At 39.3% G+C, this 20,271-nt stretch overlaps 1 protein-coding gene across 4 annotated transcripts in view; it reads left to right on the plus strand.

Annotated features, from left to right (window-relative positions):
• Nucleotides 1–20,271, plus strand: part of pns (DENN domain containing pinstripe) — a 371,641-nt gene that overhangs the window by 273,099 nt on the left and 78,271 nt on the right. For all 4 annotated transcript variants that reach the window (XM_090388148.1, XM_090388147.1, XM_090388145.1 and 1 more), the window contains exon 21: nucleotides 5,516–5,634. In XM_090388148.1, coding sequence (XP_090244274.1) covers nucleotides 5,516–5,634 — 119 coding nt within the window. The remainder of the gene's footprint in view (nucleotides 1–5,515; nucleotides 5,635–20,271) is intronic.

The following is a 20,271-nucleotide window of genomic DNA, read 5'->3' on the forward strand; positions in this document are numbered from 1 at the left end:
CAAACCATTGAAGGCTTTATACACCTCAATCAGATCACTTCGCAGGTGCCTAGTCTCCAGACACTGTAATTTGCAAAACTTAAGCCTTTCTTCGTAAGAGCAGCCCTTTGTTCCATTCACTCATCTTGTTGCCCTTCTCTGTACTTGTTCCAACAACTCTACATCCTTCTTAAAATGAGTCTTCCAGACCGGTATACAGTACTCAAGGTGTGGCCTGACCATTGCTTTATATAAGGGGATAATCACCTCCTTATCCATGCTAGAAAAATTCCTATATATCATTGACAAGACACCATGAGCTACTCTTGCAGAAAACTTTATATCTGCCTGCACAATTACCCCCAGGTAATTGTGCCACACAGTTGATACGTTACTCTGGAGTTACTGCTTCCCATATGCAGTACTTGACATTTTTCAATGTTAAACTTCAGTTTAACATTGAACTGAATTGAACAGTTGCCGAGAGGTGAAGTTTAACATTTTTCAATGTTAAACGTCAGTTTAACATTGAACTGAATTGAACAGTTGCCGAGAGGTGAAGTTTAACATTTTTCAATGTTAAACTTCACCTCTCGGCAACTGAACAAATATTTGACGCAGTCTGTTGGCCAATACCAAATTCTTCAGCAATTTTTTTCCAGGAACACAATTTTCAAGTTGTTCTATCACTTTTAGCTTGTTAATGATAGTTAAAGTAGCATGTTTTCTTTTTATTCCACTTTTCAATTCTTTAGGACTAATAATTATATGAAATATGTTAACTTATGTACATATATATGTATAAAGAAGTAAGCAAATGAAGCTATATAAGCAATAACATCCTTCCATCTCAGAGTCAACAATAATACTGAACACAACACGCAAGACAATGTATTGTATGTTCTGTCTCTTTCTGCACAGTCAGATAAGTCAAGATAAGAAAGCAGATAAGTCGGAGTGACTTATCTGCTTTCCTTAATTCTCATGTGTCTTTGAAAGTACTCAGATCTGAACAGAATTTTTCATATTTTGATCCGGATTAACTGTAACCAGATTAGCGAGGGTTTACTGTACATCCTACTACCATATTTTCAAGATGGAAAATTAATTAAAAATTGGCTGTATATTTGCTTTGATATATTCAGTAATCAATTGCAGAATAATTTTTGTAAGCAGCAGCACTTGTCAGAGACTAAAGCTACCATTCATCAAGTATGTTACATTAGTTGCAAAGAAAATTTTGAAAACAGCGTGTGACAATTTCTTTGACTAGAAGTTACACCTAGGATAGCAAAAACTGTCAAGTTATTTACGAAGAAATCACTTGACTTCATTTTAGCACTATGATAGGCTGAACAGTTTGGTTTTGATTTAGTTTTCTTACAGTAAATTCTAGGGCATCAGAAATAAATGTGGCAAAATTAGTAATTCAGTAGGACTGAAGTAGGCCATGAAAAGAAAAAATTATATAGTTTAAGAAAATTTAAAGATTATTGAAAGTGTTAAGAGTGGTGAAACAAAATGCAGTACATTTCACAAGTATAGAATTCCAGAATGAATTATCTATGGTTGGATGAAAGAGGAAGAAAAATTGTGTTCATTCATAGATGCCATAGAACAGTGTTTCCCAAACTTTTTCAATTACGGAACACTTCATTTCACAATATATTTACGGAACACAAGTTTAGTGAGAGCCAAAGAACTGTTTATTAATATTTTATTATATACGATGCACTGTGCATCAGGAGCATCTTTATTTCCAAGACATGTAAAACCAAAATTCAAATAACTGTCATCATACTTTCGTTTTGATCTTTATTAGTTGGTCCCTGTTTTTTCGCTTCGGATTTTTGGGGAACAAAAGGCTGTGATTGTTCACTTTGAAGTGTGTTAATATTGCATTCATTTTCATTGACCACAGTTGAAATGCTAAAAGTACTTGCTTCTCGTTTTAAGGTTCCTTTTTTCAACCACAAATCCATGGTTATTTATTTTAATAATAATATTTCAAGCTACTGATAATTATCAAAAAAAAATTTTTACGATGAAGTGACTTTAGTTGTGATATCAGTTCGCTTCGCTCTTTCAACCCGTGCACTCCAGGCTAAATTGCATACGAATGGCATATTAGATCACTGCTTTGCTACTTTTTCATAGATGTCATTACCTCTACGCATACTTTTCTATGCAAAAGCCCAGCAAAATAGTGTTCCTCGGTCTATTTGATTATTAGTTGATGCCAGTATATTAATAACTGAAAAAAAAAAAATAAATAAATAAAAAATAATGTTAAAAATTAGAATCATACAAAAGTGGTGCATGCTACAAATATGCAAAATATATTTATTTTATTTTATTTTTTTAATTATTAATTACGATTTTGCACGGAACACTAGTGTTCCGTGAGAACATGGTTTGGGAAACGCTGCCATAGAAGCTGAAGTAGGCCTCCAAAGAAAGAAAACTAAACTGTGAAAACAGTGGCATGGACCAGTGCTTATACAAGTGGTTTCTACAGAAGTGTAGTGAAGGAGTACTGATACATGGGTTAATTTTGAAAGTACAGACATTTAAATTTTATAAGCTGCTTGGTAGAGATGGTGACACTTTTAAAGCTTCTGAAGAGTGGCTTTGGATATGGAAGGCTTGTTGTGAGATATCCCAGACTAGTATTGTAGGCAAATCTGCATTTGGTGGCATTGCAGCAGCAGAAGTGTTTTCTGAATTTCTGCATAATGTGATTCAAGATGGTGAATTCCCAGATGAACAGTTGTGCAGCTGTGACAAAACACTGCTATACTACAAACTTCTCCCTGATAAATCATTGGATATTAAAATTGTACCCAGTGGGCATGAAAACTAACAAAGAGAGAATTACTGTGTCAAGACTGGAAATCAAAAGCTAAAGCCATTGTGCAACATTAAAAGTCGAAGTCCCCGATGTTTTAAGCATATCAAGATGAAACCTCTGCCGTGATTTATAAAAATAGCTCTAATGCTTGGATGATAAGTGATATTTTTGCTTCATGGTTTAAAAGTGACTTTGTACCATCTGTGAGATGCCACTTAAAACTTGAAGTAAAGACTCTGTTAGAATTAGATCACTGCCCAGCTCATCCTTCAGCTGATGTCTTGAAATTGAAAGTTGGCAGGATCAGAGTTGCATTTCTTCCAAGGAACACAGCTGCACTAATTCTGCCCATGGATCAGGGCATTATTCGAGCCTTCAAAGCCAAGTTGTAGAATTTCTGAAAACATTAACACTGAAAGATGTGCATGCAATATTCGATTAGCATGGAAGAAAGTAAGCTGAGCAGCAGTTTGAAAACTGCTGGAAAAAATGTATTGGAAAGGATGAGAGAAATAATAATAACCTTGAATTAGCAGTGCACAAGCACACAGTGGGTGACCACCCAGGTGTGTGAACCAATGTAAGCAGGGGTCGAGGTGTGGCACGCACACCACATGGAGGAATGCTGCCCCTCTGTGTTACCAGGCAGTACTAGGTGGTAGATGACTCTCATCAAATGGTGCAATATCACCACTATGCTTATTGGGGGCTTGAAGTGGTGGAACCCACGTTTAGTCTCCAGAGCTTAAGTTCTGGCCAACCCTTCGCCATCTCTTCCATCATGCAGTATGATTGATGAATTTGAGGTTATGATGAACATCGTGGCGAGATCCAATCTTCCTTACATTTCGAGGGTACAGCTCTAAAATGGTGTTCGCAGGCTGGCCGCTAGTTAGCACACCGAATCAAACCTATTGGTAACTCTCTAGGAGGCTTTTGGATTGGCTAGTATATAATCTTGCTGTCTCTACTCTGCCAGATAGTGACTGGAGAGAGTCCGAGTAGTGTGTATACGGGGGACATTGTCGAGGCCGCGTTTTGTCAATGATCTGGGTATGTTCTTACTGTGTGTACGCCATATCCAAAAATTTCATTACTTCATACAGCATCCCCCCCCCACCACTTTTTATTACTATTGATGAATACACAATGAATTGTCAAACTAATAGAGTAAGCTTATCTGCAAAAAGATCTAAACCTCCAAAAACACTTCCTAATTCATTTCACAAATATACGTGGCCTCAATTCTAATCTCAATGATGTCCATTTCCACTTACAGTCTCCAAACCCTATGTGCTTTTTCTGACAGAATCTCAGTTATCGGTTGATTCAACTACTGCTCAGCTCAGTTGCCCAAATTATTTGCTGTGTGATTCCTTTCGCCTCAAAAGTGGTACTTGTGCATATGTCCATTCCGACATTCCCTGTCAGAGACTTCGTAATTTGGAATCTCCTCTATTCGATCTTCTCTGGCTTAAAATCTCACTACCTCGTATCAAATTCATCTGTTGTCTCTACCATTCTCCCAACTCCATTAATCACTTGGAGCTCTTTGACTTCTTCTCTTTGCAACTTGACTTTCTCCAGTCCAACTTTCCTAATAGTGAGGTAATTTTCTTTGGTGATTTTAATGTTCACAACTCCAGCTGGCTTTCGTTTTCTAGTTACACCGACCCAGCTGGTCGGGATGCTGAGGCTTTTGCAATTACTAATGACCTTGCACAGATTGTTCATTTACCTACAAGAATACCGGACAATCCTAACCATACAGCCAACACGCTTGATCTTTTTCTCACAAACAACCCTTCTGAGTACACAGTCAAAGTGGCAGGTCCTTTAGGCACCCCCAGATCACAACTTGGTGATTGTCTCTTCTCCAATAGAGCCTTTATCTCATGGCTATTCCCAACCTCATTGTTTGGCATTACAAGAATACAAAATGGGATGGGCTGCAAGATTTCTTTTCTTCTCCTTGGTCGGATTACTGTTTCAAAACTTCTGATGTAAATGTTTGCTCAGATTGTGTCAGTGAAATTATTCTTGCACGAATGGAAACCTTTATCCCACACTCCACTTTAAATTCTCGTCCTTTATCTAAACCTTGGTTTTCCAATAAATGAGCTAAGGCTGTTCAAGAGAAGAACGTTGCATATCATAATTGGCTTGTTTCTAATTCTTCAGTTTCGTTTTCTGCCTACACCAAAGCTCGTAACAATTGTAAGGCAGTTACCAGCCAGTCAAATGCACATAATAAAGTGTAAAAGAGTTGACAGTAGACTTCTGTTGAGATGGAGGTGACCATACAATCTGATGTTCAGTGTACATTAGATGTACACTGAACGTCAGATCACATACTTTACCTGCATTATCTCCTGTGCATCAGTAGAAATACAGGTGACAGTTATATTCTTTGTTGGTAGCTACTATATTATCTAATATAATTTAAATTATATTTGATAATTGGCATGAGTTATTTTATTTTCACACAGAATTTAATTATTTCGTTGCTATCAACTGCTATTCCTGTTCATCTTTATTAATAATTGTTCATGAATAATAGATTAAAACCTGTTTTATTGTTTACTATTAAGTTTACTATTATTCAGACATGGTTAATTTTTAAATTCTGTAGTCTGTAATTAGATAAATATATAACAATCAATAATATAAGTTCCCTCATTTTAGCACAAAAATCTTGGCCTTTTATCAACACTGAGGATAGGTCATGATAATTCTGGTATATCTCCTAAGTGGATGGTAGAGCATGTTCTTGTGAGGAATGAGAGTACAGCCCATACCTACAAGTAAGTTATTTGCTACAGGTAATAATTAAATGCCATTAGCACATAATTCCTTTATTTGCACTTCAAAAAAAATATTAAAAAATAGCTGCAAGCAGAAGTAGTAGTAGTGGCATGCGATGCAAAAAAGCAAGTGTATTAGCTTATGCAGCATCAGCCAAAAAAAAAAAAAACAAACAAACCATTCCCTCCAAATGCCTGTCCAGTTCCTCCTTAAATTTATTCAACTTATCAACTTCCACAACAACAGACGGAAGTTTGTTCCAGCAATTAACCACCCGCTGGCTAAAGGCAAATTTCCACACATCAATTCTACATCTGTCCTTTCTTAATTTGAATTTATGCCCCCTTTCGTAATCTGAACAAGTGGAAGGATCCCATCAGAATTCAGCATCCTCAACCCATTCAAGGCCTTATACGCCTCAATCAGATCACTGCACAAGTGCCTAGTCTCCAGCCACTGCAATTTGCAGAACTTCAGCCTCTCTTGGTAAGAGGATCCCTTCATTCCCCTCACCAATCTTGTTGCCCTTCTCTGTACACGTTAAAGCAAATCTACATCATTCCTAAAATGAGGCCTCCAGACCTGTGCGCAGTACTCAAGGCGTGTCCTGACCATTGCCTTATACAGAGGGACAATCACCTCCTTTTCCCTGCTAGCAAAATTCCTATATATCATTGACAAAAAACCCCATGACCTGCCCTGGCAGCCTGTCTGCATTCTCAGAAAACTTCACATCTGACTGCACAATTACTCCCAGGTCTTTCATTTTCTACCACCTTAAGTGTAGTACCACACAGTTGGTACGTTTCTCTGGGGGTTACTTCTACCCATATGCAGTACTTTGCATTTGTCAAGGTTAAGTCAGGCGTCTCTGTAGCCAGGTGGGAAGGAGCAGCAGTGCATAGCACACACTTCTTGATTAGACCAGGGTTCAAGATTGTCGCCACCAAATACGGAGGATGCAGAAAAGTCTGGGAATGACCGCCACATATCCACGGAGCAATATGGCCTTAATTGCTAATGCTCCTAAAAACCAAATAACAAACAAACAATCAAGATTAAACTTCAGATGCCACTTCTTAGCCCATCTGCCCAAATTATCTAGATCCTGTTGCAGTAGCACACTGCCATTGTTGTCATTAACAACCCTGCCAACCTGTATCATCTGCAAACTTTGACATTAAGCCTGATATACCTTCATCAATATCATTGATAAATATACAAAACAGTGGACCCAACACCGAACCCTGTGGGACTCTACCAATAACATTAGTCCACGAAGAGCAGCACCCATTGATTACCAACTCTGTCTTCTCCCACTTAACCATCCTTTTATCCATTGTAGCAACTTACCCTTAATACCATTCTGCTCCAATTTGTACAATAGTCTTCCATGCGCAACAGTGTCAAAAGCTTTCCTGAAATCCAAATATGATATCAAAATTATTTTTTGCATCCAGTTCCTTTGTAACCACATCATAATATCCTATCAAATTTGTCAGACAAGACTTTCCCTTAACAAACCCATGCTGTGTCTGAATTATTGCTGCAGTCTTGTCTAGGTGATCCTGCAATGCATCTTTAACCTTAGATGTACACTGAACATCTAAGGTTACCAACTCTCCATTATTTTACCTGGAACAATAGTTAAACTAACTGGTCTGTAATTACTCATGTCACCCTTCGATCCTCCTTTATGAATTGGGGATACATTTGCACATCTCCAGTCCGTGGGAACCTCCCCTGAGTCCAAGGATGCTCTCATAATTATGGCTAAGGGTTTGCTTAGTTTCTTTGCCGCCTCCTTTAATATAACTGGATAGATGCCATCCACCCCGGGTGCTTTTCTTATTCAACAATTTCAACAATTTCTCCTCCACTTTGCTCTCAGTTATTACAAAATCATTAAGTATCCTGCTACAATTTGATAACCTTCTGCCATTTTCAAACCTTAATAATTCATCATGTGTGAATGTAGATGCAAAATACTCATTCAGTTTGTTTGCTATCTGAGCAGGATCATCAACAGTCGAACCATCGATGCCATGTGGACCAACCAGATTCATCCCCTTACTTTTAGAATTTATATAAGTAAAGAAATCCTTGCTGTTTTTCTTAGCATTTTTTGCCAAGGATTTCTTGTAATCTGCCTTTGCCTGCCTAACCTTCTTTGTGACCTGATTACAGACTGGCTTATATCTGCTATAGGCTTCTGAGTTGCTTGATTATTTATGTGCATTCCATGCATTTTTCTTTTCTGTACGAGTCTCATTAGTTCATTTGATAACCATTTAGGCCTAAACATTGAACATTTCTTAATAGGTATGAAACTTTTAGTAGCATCCACGATTAATTCCTTGAATGGTACCCACTTAGAATTTACTGTTGGTAACATTGTCAGTTGATCCCACTGTACAGAATTTAAAAACTTTCTGAGACCACTGTACTCACCTTTACGGAAGCAAAATCCCTTTCCTTTACCCCTGATGGTAATTAAATATTTAAGTAAATCCCACATCAGTACACTGTGATCACTGCCACCTAGTGGTTCCTTTATCTGCAAATTCTTAATACACAAATCATCACTGCTGATAACCAGATCAAGAGTATTATTCTCTGGTTGCCTCTCGAACATGCTGCTGCAGAAAACAATCATCCAATAAATCCACAAAAGTCTGACTAGTGTGTGAGTGACCAACCACAAGTTCCAGTCAATATCTTGGAAGTTAAAATCCCCCATTATAAGACATTCCGATTTACTAGCCTACTCTATTTCTCTGTACAATTGTTCATTGTACTCATTCGAGTAATTAGGCCTATAACACACTCCTACTCTTATTTTTGCTTTCGCAGTGCTTATGTCACAACAAACTGACTCAACAGCGCACTGTTCATCTATATCAACTGGGTGCACTTCTTTTGATTTTACGTTTTTCTTAATTAACAGCATAACACCTCCTCCCTTTCTGTCCTGTCTATCCTTTCTGTACACATTGTACTCCCCAAATTCCAGTTCTGCATTCCTTATATCTGTGTGACCCCACATCTCTGCTATCCCAACAATATCCACCTTTGATGTCTTGACCAACACTTCAAATTCATCAAATTTATTTACTATACTTCTAGCATTGGTATACATGCTCCTATTCCTAGTGGCGCCTCTGTAGCCAGGTGGGCAGGAGCAGCAGTGTGTAGCACATGCTTCTTGATTAGACCGGGGTTCGAGCCCGTGAGCCATCAAATACGGAGGATGCGGAAAGGTTAGGGAATGACCACTGCATATCCCCAGAACAATATGCCCTTAGTTGCTAATGCTCCTAAAAACCAAATAACAACAAAAAATATAACCTATTCCTAGTTACTGTAACACATCCCATATACCCACCTATTTCACGATGACTGTCATCCATCCCTGAAACCCCCAACACCCCTCGCTCCAGGTCGCTACTTATTTTAATGGAATTTGTGCAAGAGTCACCTTCACCTCTGACTGTGGCTGCTGTTAAACTATTAGTCCTTGTATCCATCCAAGCTAGCATTCTCATATATTTTCTTCAAAATCATAATATGTGGAGTATCTATATCTTGTCGTTCCAGTGCCCAAAACATTGCCTTATGCTGTATAGAGTCAAATGCCTTTTCATAATCCACAAATGCCAGGCATAATGGTGATTTATATTCATTTGCTTTCTCCATTAGCTGTGTTATTACGTAAAGGTGATCCATAGTTGAGAATCCTGTCCTAAAGCCAGCTTGCTCTTTCAGTTGATTCTCATCAAGTATTCTTTCTAATCTCTTAGTAATGACCCTTGTGAACAACTTGTAGATGTGGGATAACAAGCTAATTGGTCTATAATTCCCAATTTCTGATTTATCTCCTTTCTTATGCAGCAAAACTATGATTGCATTATTCCACTGCTTAGGCGTCACACCTTTTCTAATGCATTTTGTGAAGAGCCTTGCCAGTTTTTGTGTTATGTCTCTTCCTCCCAATTTTAACAACTCTACAGTAACTTTATCTTCCCCCGGGGCTTTCTGATTCTTCATTTTCTTCAACGCCTGTTCTACCTCCTCAGGAAGAATATCGGGTATGTCGTATGTGTTGCTAATTTGTGATCCATCTTCCCCACTGCTGTCATCATTCCCTCGTTCCTTGTATAATTTTCTATATTAGTCTTCTGCTATTTGAATTATGCCTTCTCTGCTATTTATAAGTACACCATTGCTATTCTTCAGTTTCAGTATCATTTGTCTTTCTGTATTACTGCTCATGGCTGCTGATTTAAGTCCTTTGTTTTCCCTTAATGCTTGTTCTACTTTTCTATCTTATGTCCTCTGGTTCTGGTTTTTTTATCTGGTGTTTTTTTTTTTTTTTTTAGGAGCATTAGCAACTAAGGCCATATTGCTCCGGGATATGCGGTGGTCATTCCCTGACCTTTCTGCATCCTGCGTATTTGGTGGTGACAGGCTCAAACCCCGGTCAATCAAGAAGCATGTGCTACGCGCTGCTGCTCCTTCCCACCTGGCTACGGAGGCACCTTATGTCCTCTCTGAGTCTCTTTCTAATGGCTTTGCATAACTCAGTATACTCAATTTTCTCCTTGTCAGTGTTTATCTTGCTCTTCATTTGTCGCGGTCGGTTCATCATAACAAGTGTTTCTTGACTAATTTTTTCTTCTCTGGATTTCTTTTTCTCTATAGGTTTCTTGGGCTTTATCAGTTTCAGAATGTTGTAATATTCCTCGTTGATACCTTGGTCCCGGGCAGTCTGCAGAAGCTCAAACTTGTTCTTATGTTCCAGTACATACTGCAAAAAAATTGTCAAGTGTCAAGAAATTAGGTGCCAACTCAGTGTTTTGATGGGAATTTATTACAGTTTGAATAGTCAGTTTAGATGCCCTGAAAGGAATTAAAATGAGAGCCCCATCAAGCTCTCGGTTGCCCAACTCAGCTCATTCTTGTGCGTCAGGGAACACCGTGGCACTCTTCAAGGCAAAATGCACTGGTCCCACAGGAGCTAGTTATTGTTGGTGTCTCTATTGTCAGGAAGAAGAGTAATATATTGTGCAAAAAGGGTAGGAGGAATAGGACCAATGTATATTTGCTGCAGGTAAAAATTGATGATGACGTAGAGCAGATATCATCTTTTAAGGGCACAAAAGGTGATACTGTTGTGTTGTGTATGTTGGCACTAATGACATTAAGAGTAGGAGAACTTGAGACTTACTTAACAAGTACAGGTCAATGCTGAAAAAAGTTGCAAGTTAGGGTTAACTTTGAAAGTGTCTGCAGTTCTGCCTAGACACAATAGGAGTGAGTATATGATGAGTGCCTTGTCAATCAGTTTGGACGTGGAGAGATTGTTCAAGGCTCATGGGGTAGAATTTTTTTTTTTTTTCAGTGTTGTCTCTGCTTGTTAACAGGAGAGACTGCTTCTACAGGGATGGGATACACTTAAATAGAAAGGGTGCAAGATTATTTGCTGATGCTATCGAGGCAGTATTAGGTGGGTTGGGAAAACAGCTAGTTTGCGAGGGGGGGGGGATTCACAGACTAAAAGATTAACAGTAGCAACAGGCAGAGCTAAAAAGTTATTCTTGCATTGGTTCTAGTAGAAAGAGCAGCAGCCTGGAAAGCAAGGTGCTAGTGATTTCAAGGACTGCTGGGGGTCATCGTGGAACAAGCAAATACATGGGCTATGTTATTGTAACTAAGAGTAAGAACAGGTGCATGTATACTTGCATGTAAACCAATTCTAGGAGTATAGTAAATAAATTTGATGAATTTGAAGTGCTGGTCAGTACATCAAAGCAGATATTGTTGGGATATCAGAGAGAGCGTCACACAGGTATACCATTGCAGAATTGGAATTTGGAGATTACAGATATACAGAAAAGATAGACAGGGGAGGAGGGGATATGCTGTTAGTTAAGAAACAAAATCTAAGGAAGTGCATCCAGTTGACATAGATGGATATGTGCAATTTTGAGTCAGTTTGGAGCAACATAAGCATTGGGAAAGCAAAACTGAGGGTTGGAGTGTATTGTAGGCCTAATGGCTCTGATGAGGTACAATGAACAGTTGCCCAGAGAAATAGTGGTGAGTAAATCAGAATATCTTATAATGGGGGATTTTAACTTCCCAGATATTGACTGGATCTTGTGGGTTGGTCACTCGCACCCTAGCAAGCCTTTTGTGGATTTGTTGGATGATTGTTTTCTATAGCAGCTTGTTTGAGAGGCAACCAGAGAGAATAATACTCTTGATCTGATTATCAGCAGTGATTATTCATGCATTAAGAATTTTCAGATAAAGGAACCACTAGGTGGCAGTGATATCAGAGTGTATTAATGTTGGATTTACTTCAAAGATGTCACTACTGTCTGGGGTAAAGGGAAGAATTTTTGCTTTTGTAAAGTTGACTACAATGGTCTCAGACAGTTTTTAAATTCTATACAATGGAACAAACGGATGATGATTTGCCATCACCAAATTCTAAATAGGAATTTCAAGGAATTAATCTTGAAAGCCACTAGGCTTTTTGTACTGATTAAAAAATATTGTTCAAGATTTAGGCCTAAATGGATATCAGATGAACTAATGAGACTTGTGGCAAAGAAGAAAAATGCATGGGATGCATCTAAATTATCAGGCGACATAGCATATGGTAGATATAATTAGTCTATAATCAAGTCAGAAAGGAGATTAGGCAAGCGAAGGCAAATTATGAGAAATCTTTGGCAAAGGATGGAAAGAAAAGCAACAAAGACATCTTTATTTATATAAACTCTAGAAGAAAGGAGATGAATCAAGTATGTTCACTTCATATCGATGGTTCAACTGTTGATGATCCTGCTCAGATTGCTCACAAACTGAATGTGTATTTTGTATCTAGATTCACACACGAGGAATTCTGTAGGGAAGTGAAGGACAGTAGCTTATTAAACTCAAACAGGGAGCTAATTGATTTTTGTCAAATCTGAGAGCAAAGCAGGGGAGAAATTGTTGAAGTTAAACATAAGAAAGGCACCTGGGGGTGGATGGGAGATATCCAGTTATATTAAAGGATGCGGCAAAGGAAGTAAGGAAACCATTCAACATAATTATGAGAGCATCCTAGGGCTCAGGGGAGGTTCTCCATGGACTGGAGATGTGAAAATGTACCCCTAATTCACAAAGGAAGATCTAAAGGTGACATGAGTAATTACAGACCTGTTAGTTTAAGTTCTGTTCCAGGGAAAATAATGGAATCAATTGTTACAGATGCGTTGCAGGATCATCTAGACAAGACTGCAGTAATAATTCAAATACAGCATGCGTTTGTCTTGTCTGACAAATTTGATTGGATACTATGATGTGGTTACAAAGGAACTGGATGCAAAAAATAATTTTGATATTATATATTTGGATTTCAGGAAAGCTTTTGACACTGTTGCTCATGGAAGACTATTGTACAAATTGGAGCAGTATGGTATTAAGGGCAAGTTGCTACAATGGATTAAAGGGTGTCTGAGTGGGAGATGACAGAAAATGATAATCGATGGATGCTGCTCTTTGTGGACTAATGTTATTAGTACAGTCCCCCAGGGTTCTGTACTGGGCCCACTGTTGTTTTGTATATTTATCAGTGATATTGATGACGGTATATCAGGCTTAATGTCTGAGTACGCAGATGATACAAAGGTTGGCAGGATTGTTAATGACAGTATTGTACTGCAACAGATCTAGAAAAGTTGGGCAGATAGGTTGAGAAGTGGCAAACGAAGTTTAACATTGACAAATGCAAAGTACTGCATATGGGTAGAAGTAACCCCAGAGAAACGTACCAACTGTGGTACTAAACTTTAGGTGGTAGAAAATGAAAAAGCCTTGGGAGTAATTGTGCACTCAGATATAAAGATTTCTGAGCAGTGCAGACAGTCTGCAAGAATAGCTCATGGTGTCTTGTCAGTGATATACATGAATTTTTCTAGCAGAGATAAGGAGGTGATTATCCCCTTGTATCAGGCAGTGATCTTGCCACACCTTGAGTACTGTGTACAGGTCTGGAGGCCTCGTTTTAGAAAAGATGTAGAGCTGCTCGAATGAGTTCAGAGAAGGGCAATGAGATTGGTGAGGAGAATGAAGGGGTCCTCTTACCAAGAACCAAGAAAGGCTTAAATTCTGAAAATTGCAGAGGTGGGAGACTAGGCACCTGCGAGGTGATCTGATTGAGGTGTATAAGGCCTTCAATGGGTTGAGCATGCTGAATCCTGATGGGATTCTTCTGCTTGCTCAGATTACGACCCTGAGGGGTATAAAGACAGTTGTAGAATAGATGTGCGGAAATTTGCCTTTAGCCAGCTGGTAGTTGATTGCGGGAACAAACTTCCATCTGTCATTGTGAAAGTTGATAACATAAATAAATTCAAGGAGAAACCAGACAAATGTTTAGAGGGAATAGATGTGTGAAATTTTTTTTTTTTTTTTTTGGGCTGATGCTACATATACTCATGTTTTTCTTTTTTATATATATATATATATATATATATGAACCCCAAACACGTGAGGTATTAGAACCTATAGTACTTAATACCGTGCTTGGGTTGGAGGTTGAGAAGACAAAAGAAGATATTTGTTGACATTAGACTTGAACTTCTTTAGATTGTAATTTTCAGGAAATACGTATGAAGGAAGGTTGTTCCAGAAAACGGCAGTCGAATGAATAAATGAGGAAGATGAAAAGTTGGTTCTGTGGGTTTGAAGTTGGACAGTAAATTGATGTTGGCTGGTGGCGGCACGTGTTCAGACTGTTTTGAAAGAGAGAGCGGGAATTATAGAAGCCAATTCAGAAGAACAATACCCATGGAAGTATCTGTAGAAGAGGCATGCAGCAGAAACAGTACGTCTATGAGAAAGCGAATGGAGAGACTCTGTTAGAGATGAATCATTAATTAACCTAACTGCTATCTTCTGAATGGAATCAAGAAGTCTGAGAGAGGTTTTGGGGGCACCACCCCAAATGTGGGAACAATATTCCATGGCAGGGCGGATTTGCGATTTATACAGAGTGAGCAGCTGTTTGGAAGAAAAGTAACGCCGAGAGCAAAAGAGAAAACCAAGTTTTTTAGATGCAGAGGAAGCAATATTTGTAATGTGCTTGTGCCAAGAGAGATTAGAAGTCAGGGTAATCCCCAAAAGAGATATATCCTTTTGCCTAGAAATCGGAGTGTCGCTAAAGATAAGCATAGGAGCAGAAGAATCCTTTTTGCGAGATATAAGACAAGACTGAGTTTTAGAAGGGTTGAAATCAACTAAGTTGTCTTTGCCCCACTGGAGAATTACCTGAAGATCGGCATTTAAGGAATTGGTAGCAGATTTTCGAGAAGTTGAAGCTGATTGAGCAGGACAAGATTTCTCAAAACGGGAAGTTGAATGCAATGTGCTATCATCGGCAAAACTATGGATAGGATTTCCAGTCAATGGAAGAAGGTCATTGATATAAAAGAGGAAAAGAGTGGGGGAAAGAACTGAACCTTGGGGGACACCAGCATTAGTGGAGAAGTTAGAAGACAAAGAGCCATCTACCATGACCCTCAGTGAGCGATCAGAGAGAAAAGTGGATAACCAATTACTAAAAACAGTTGGCAAACCATAAGATGGAAGCTTGTTTAGAAGACCTTTATGCCAAACACGATCAAAATCCTTTGAGATGTCAAGAGCAACTACTTGTGGTTCACCGAACCTTTCCATTGAATTAGTCCATAAATGGATAACATAAGCCAGAATATATCACCAGTGGATTGACACTGACGGAATCCATACTGGCGATCGTTGATCAGACGGAAGGTTTCTAGGTAGTTTAAGAGTTGGCGGTTAATTGACTTCTCCATTACTTTAGAAAGAGTAGAAGTAATTGCAATGGGACGATAATTGGATGGGAGAGATTTGTCACCCTTTTTAGGAACTTGCTGGATATGAGCAAATTTCCAAGCAGAAGGAAAAACACCTTTGGAATAAAGGTGAACAAGTGGAGAAATACCATCAGGACCTGGAGCTTTCTTAGCATCAAGATTCATCAAAATCCTTCTGATATCCGTTTGACGGAAGAACACAGAAGGCATTGAATGGAGCGTGTTGGGAATGGTGGGAGGTGTTTTACCAAGATCATTAATACATGAGCTTTGTTTCTTGCATCAGTAGCCTCCATTTCAATATAATATATTACTGAGTGATACCATGTCTCTGCTATCTCCACAACATCTGCATTTGATGATTTGTCCAGTTCTTGAAATGCATCGAATTTATTTACTATGCTCCTGGCATTCATGTACATGCAAATGTCTTTACTCCTCCCTAACACAGTCCATGTATTTTCTTGTTCCTTGATGACTTCCTGCAGGTGTTGAAATCACCTACACCTAACTTTCCAGGCTTCTACACGTTCCAATATAAGCAGGGGAAAATCACTTTTGCCTATACCTGTGTTTACTAAAAATCTGTTAGTCGATGTAACCCTCTCCCTTCTCCAGGATAGCAGTTTTCTGACACATAACACTTCCTTTATTGCAACAACAAATATTCTTGCACTCCTATATAAGTGTATCCCATCCCTGCAAAAATTCTCCTGTGAATGAGCACACACCATGCTGAGAAAAATTCTACCCCACGAACCTTGCACAATCTCTTCAGGGCCAAATTGATTGACAAAGCTCTCATCATGTACTCCCTCTTATCCTGTTTGGGCAGAAATGCAGACACTTTCAATTTTTTTTCTTAACGCATGACATTTTCTGGACATTGCTCTGTACTTGATATATTGAAATTCTGAGATTTCTACTCTTAATATCATTACTTCCAACATGTACAACAATATCACCTTTTACCTTTAAAACCATGATAGCTGCTTTACAACAACTTTAACCCCTGGCAGACATACCCTGGTTCTATTCCACATGTCTTTTTCTGTGCAGTATATTTTCCATTTCCCTGCCAGTCAATTCACCAACTGTGCTTGTATTGTGCTCCTCAGTTTTCAGGTTATTTAGACAATCTGTTAAAATGTGATTTTGTCACCACAGACTCCTCATTGCATAGTGCACTGGCTGGCTAAGTAATTAAAGCAGATCTTAATCCAATTTAAGTTAATTTTTGAATTCTCCATATTGCTTGCTTGCTTGCTTTGTTTCTACTGATAAAGGCAGTTTGTCCTTTGCTTTCCTGTACAGTATGATGGTACTGGACTCCCCTGCTCGCACTGGCTGCTGACACTAAGATTGTCTGTACAGTTGCTGGAATTTATGCCTCAGGGTTCATTTACCCCTCACGGTGCCTTCAGTGACTTAGTGTGCTTGCTGTATCCTTCAGATCACAAATTTGTACGGTTTCCTGCATGCATGAGTGGAGCTATGTCTTGCACAGGGTGTTAAAATCAAGTTGAGTATGTCCTCATCTGTATTTCTTGTAAAAACGTTCATCTTTGTGGGCCATGTAGTCCATATGCAGATTTGAAAAAACTTGCAGAGAAAATTAAAAATCCTTGGAAGTGTGAGCTTTGCAAACAAGCAAGAAATGACTCGAGGACTGTTGATGACACTTCACTTAATTGAGCTAAGTGATTCTGTTAACTAAATTCAAATTGCAATCTCACAACTTACTGCTGCATTTATATCGTTATAGCAACATAGAACAGACAACATAAGTGTGAAACCTGGTGACCTCCTAGAACAGGGGCATCTGAACCTGCTATACTGATTTCAGGGACCACAAATGCAGTTGTTTAGCGTAACAAACCGTTGATGTCTAGAATTAATCAGCTTGAAAATGAATTATTAAACTTCAGAAAACTCCCATCAGAGGATATAATGAAAATAGATTATGGAAATGAAATTACAAAAGCACAACTGGCAGAGCTACAGGACAGTATCACAACGCTGTACAAAGAAAACAAGGAGATGAAATTTATACTTCTTGACATCTACAATAAGATTGACTGAGTAAGCCAGCAAATTCAAGTGAACTCACTAACCTTCTGAACTCAGACAATCTTAAATTATATAAAAATTACCAAAGGCCATTACAGTCTCAGTCTTCAGAATGTATTAAAAAATAAGTCCTAGCCCTCTGTCAGAAGCTCCAGGTAGGAACGAACCTGAAGAATGGCCAAACACTGGACATATTCAAGCACTATCTCCTTGCTCTAGCCAAGTTTCCAAAAAAAAAAAAAACCCTCCCACAAAAGCTCATCATTCATGCACACTCAAAAAGAACCCGAAGAAGGCAACTGATATTAATCACCAACGATCAGTGGCAATGCACACAGCAACTCTATTATATGCAATTACAGATTCTCTACTGCTGCGAGTGTTTCCTCTGTGCCAACAGCTCAAAAGGCATCTTTATTTCCAGCCTCACACCCAACTTCTTGCATATCTCGTAATTCCAAGTGCTCATCTTCTGTCATAGAACTCACTCGCACTTCTCACCTTCTCAAGGTCTAGGATTCGGTGCTGGTGAAAATTCAATATTTGAACCAGTTGATTCTTCCATGCTGCAATTTCCCCTCCCTGCCTACAAGGAAGACCATTTCCAAACTATATGTTTCAGTGTTCCCCATTAAGGCCCTTTTCGTGGTCTACCCTGCCTAGTCCTCAAGTCTACCCAACATGAACTCCGAGCCCAGGCAGATCCCCACATTTCTCTGATGGATGTGACTTGTCCTGCCCTCTAGAAGTCCATTCCATCGCGTGCAACCAGACAAAAGTACACATAGAACCTTCAGAGTGAGCCCAGCTTCATGTAAATGTTTCGGATTGAGACGTCGACTGAGACTGAGATTGAGACATCAACTGCAGCCTTGCCACATGCCTCCCAGACAACAGAAGTCCAGACCCCTAGGGGAGGGGGGCTTTTTATATCTCATTTAGCCCCAAATACCACACCAGATCAAGTGGCTGAGGTTCTACATGATCAACAAAACCCTTAGACTAAAGGTGCAGCAACTTCACACCATGAACCTGCACTCTGCATATTTCATGGTTCAGTGTGCACGCAACCTGTTTGATCTAATTGGAACTGAATCTATCTGGCCTATCGGCACCATTATTATAACCTTCTAGGATACAAGAACCACCTACATTCCCCCCAATTGTGCTCCAAACCAAGTCAGCAACGCTACACCCACAGCTGACTCGTCTCTTTCCTGAACAACTTCCAACGATTTTGGCAGACTTCTTTTGATCATCCCACTGCTCTGCCAAGTCCCACAGTTAAAGCTCCACCCTGCCATGATAAGAGTATCACAGCTGCCTCTTGCAATGGTTCTCATCGTGCCATTTGTTCTCCAGCTTGCCAGCTAAAGACACCTCCAGTCAGGACAGAAGTTTGACAAACACCTGTTATTAGGGTGTACTTCCAAAATATCAGATCCATTGGGAACAAACTAGATTCAGCAGAACAGCTCTCTCTCTCTCTCTCTCTCTCTCTCTCTCTCTCTCTCTCTCTCTCTCTCTCTCTCTCTCTCTCTCTCTCTCTCTCTCTCTCTCTCTCCACTGATGTCTGCTTGGCTATTGCCAGGAAGCACTCTAGAGGCAGAGCAGTAGCCATACTGTATAACATCTCTATTCTCCTATGAACATTCAACCTCTACTATAACTCAAGCTTTTGAGGCAATTATAGTCTTGCTACGTTTCCACCATAGCCACATATATATTGCTTCTGTTTATATTCCCCCAACAGTTTGAATTATTGAAGATCTGGGGAACAAGCTCTTAAACCATCTCTGTCTGCTGGTCACCTTGTTTGTGGCAATTTTAACCTGTCTCCAAACTGCCATCACCTCTTTATCAGACTTTCTGAGTTCTTCAAATCTATCAACATGACACAGGTTAGTGAGAATCCCACCAGGGGATTGAACCAACTGGGTCTCGCTTTTTCTTCAACAACATGCACAGCTCATGATGATCCCATCGTATTCTTTCAGTCTGATCACCATCCTATAGTTTTGACATGATTGTTGGAGGTACCCAACAATCATGTCATCTTCAACATTCCTGAAAACAAAATAGTTAAATACGTTACAGCACAAAATACCTTAAACCTCAACTCTGTGTGGAAGCAGCGTCCTGCATTCCCTGGGATGTCTTCACTGACTGCAACCTCAGCCTCGCAGTGACACTTATGTCCAACTGGATCAAATCCATCACCGGCTATGCTGCCCCGAAACGAGTAACGGCGACTCCCCACTCCAGATCGTGCTGCACTCTCGACCTCAATAACAGCTTCAAAAAGGAACAAGTACTAGATAATAAATGGAAGCTTACAAATGACATTTGAGACAGAATTGCCTTTTCCCATGCCAGGGCCTACTTTAATTGAAAAAAAGCTGCTGCAATCCAAGAAAACTTATACTGCACTCTGAGAAAAGGAAAGCCATTCTATGCTGCTCTTCGTGGTAAATCCAGTAAAATGCTTGATCCTCAAGAATGGATCAAATACATTGCCAGGTTCTGAAGCACAACTACAACAGTCCCATCTACAACTCTCCAGCATGACTACAAAAACCCTTCAGATGTCCTAGCAACTATCCAGATTATGAAACAGCAGCTTATACAGGCCATCAGTTCCCTTCCTGCAACCACCACTGCCATCAGTTCCCT

The sequence above is a fragment of the Mastigoproctus giganteus genome, chromosome 13, assembly GCF_048544385.1.
Source record: "Mastigoproctus giganteus isolate SK-2022 chromosome 13, ASM4854438v1, whole genome shotgun sequence".
Lineage (NCBI taxonomy): Eukaryota > Metazoa > Arthropoda > Arachnida > Uropygi > Thelyphonidae > Mastigoproctus > Mastigoproctus giganteus.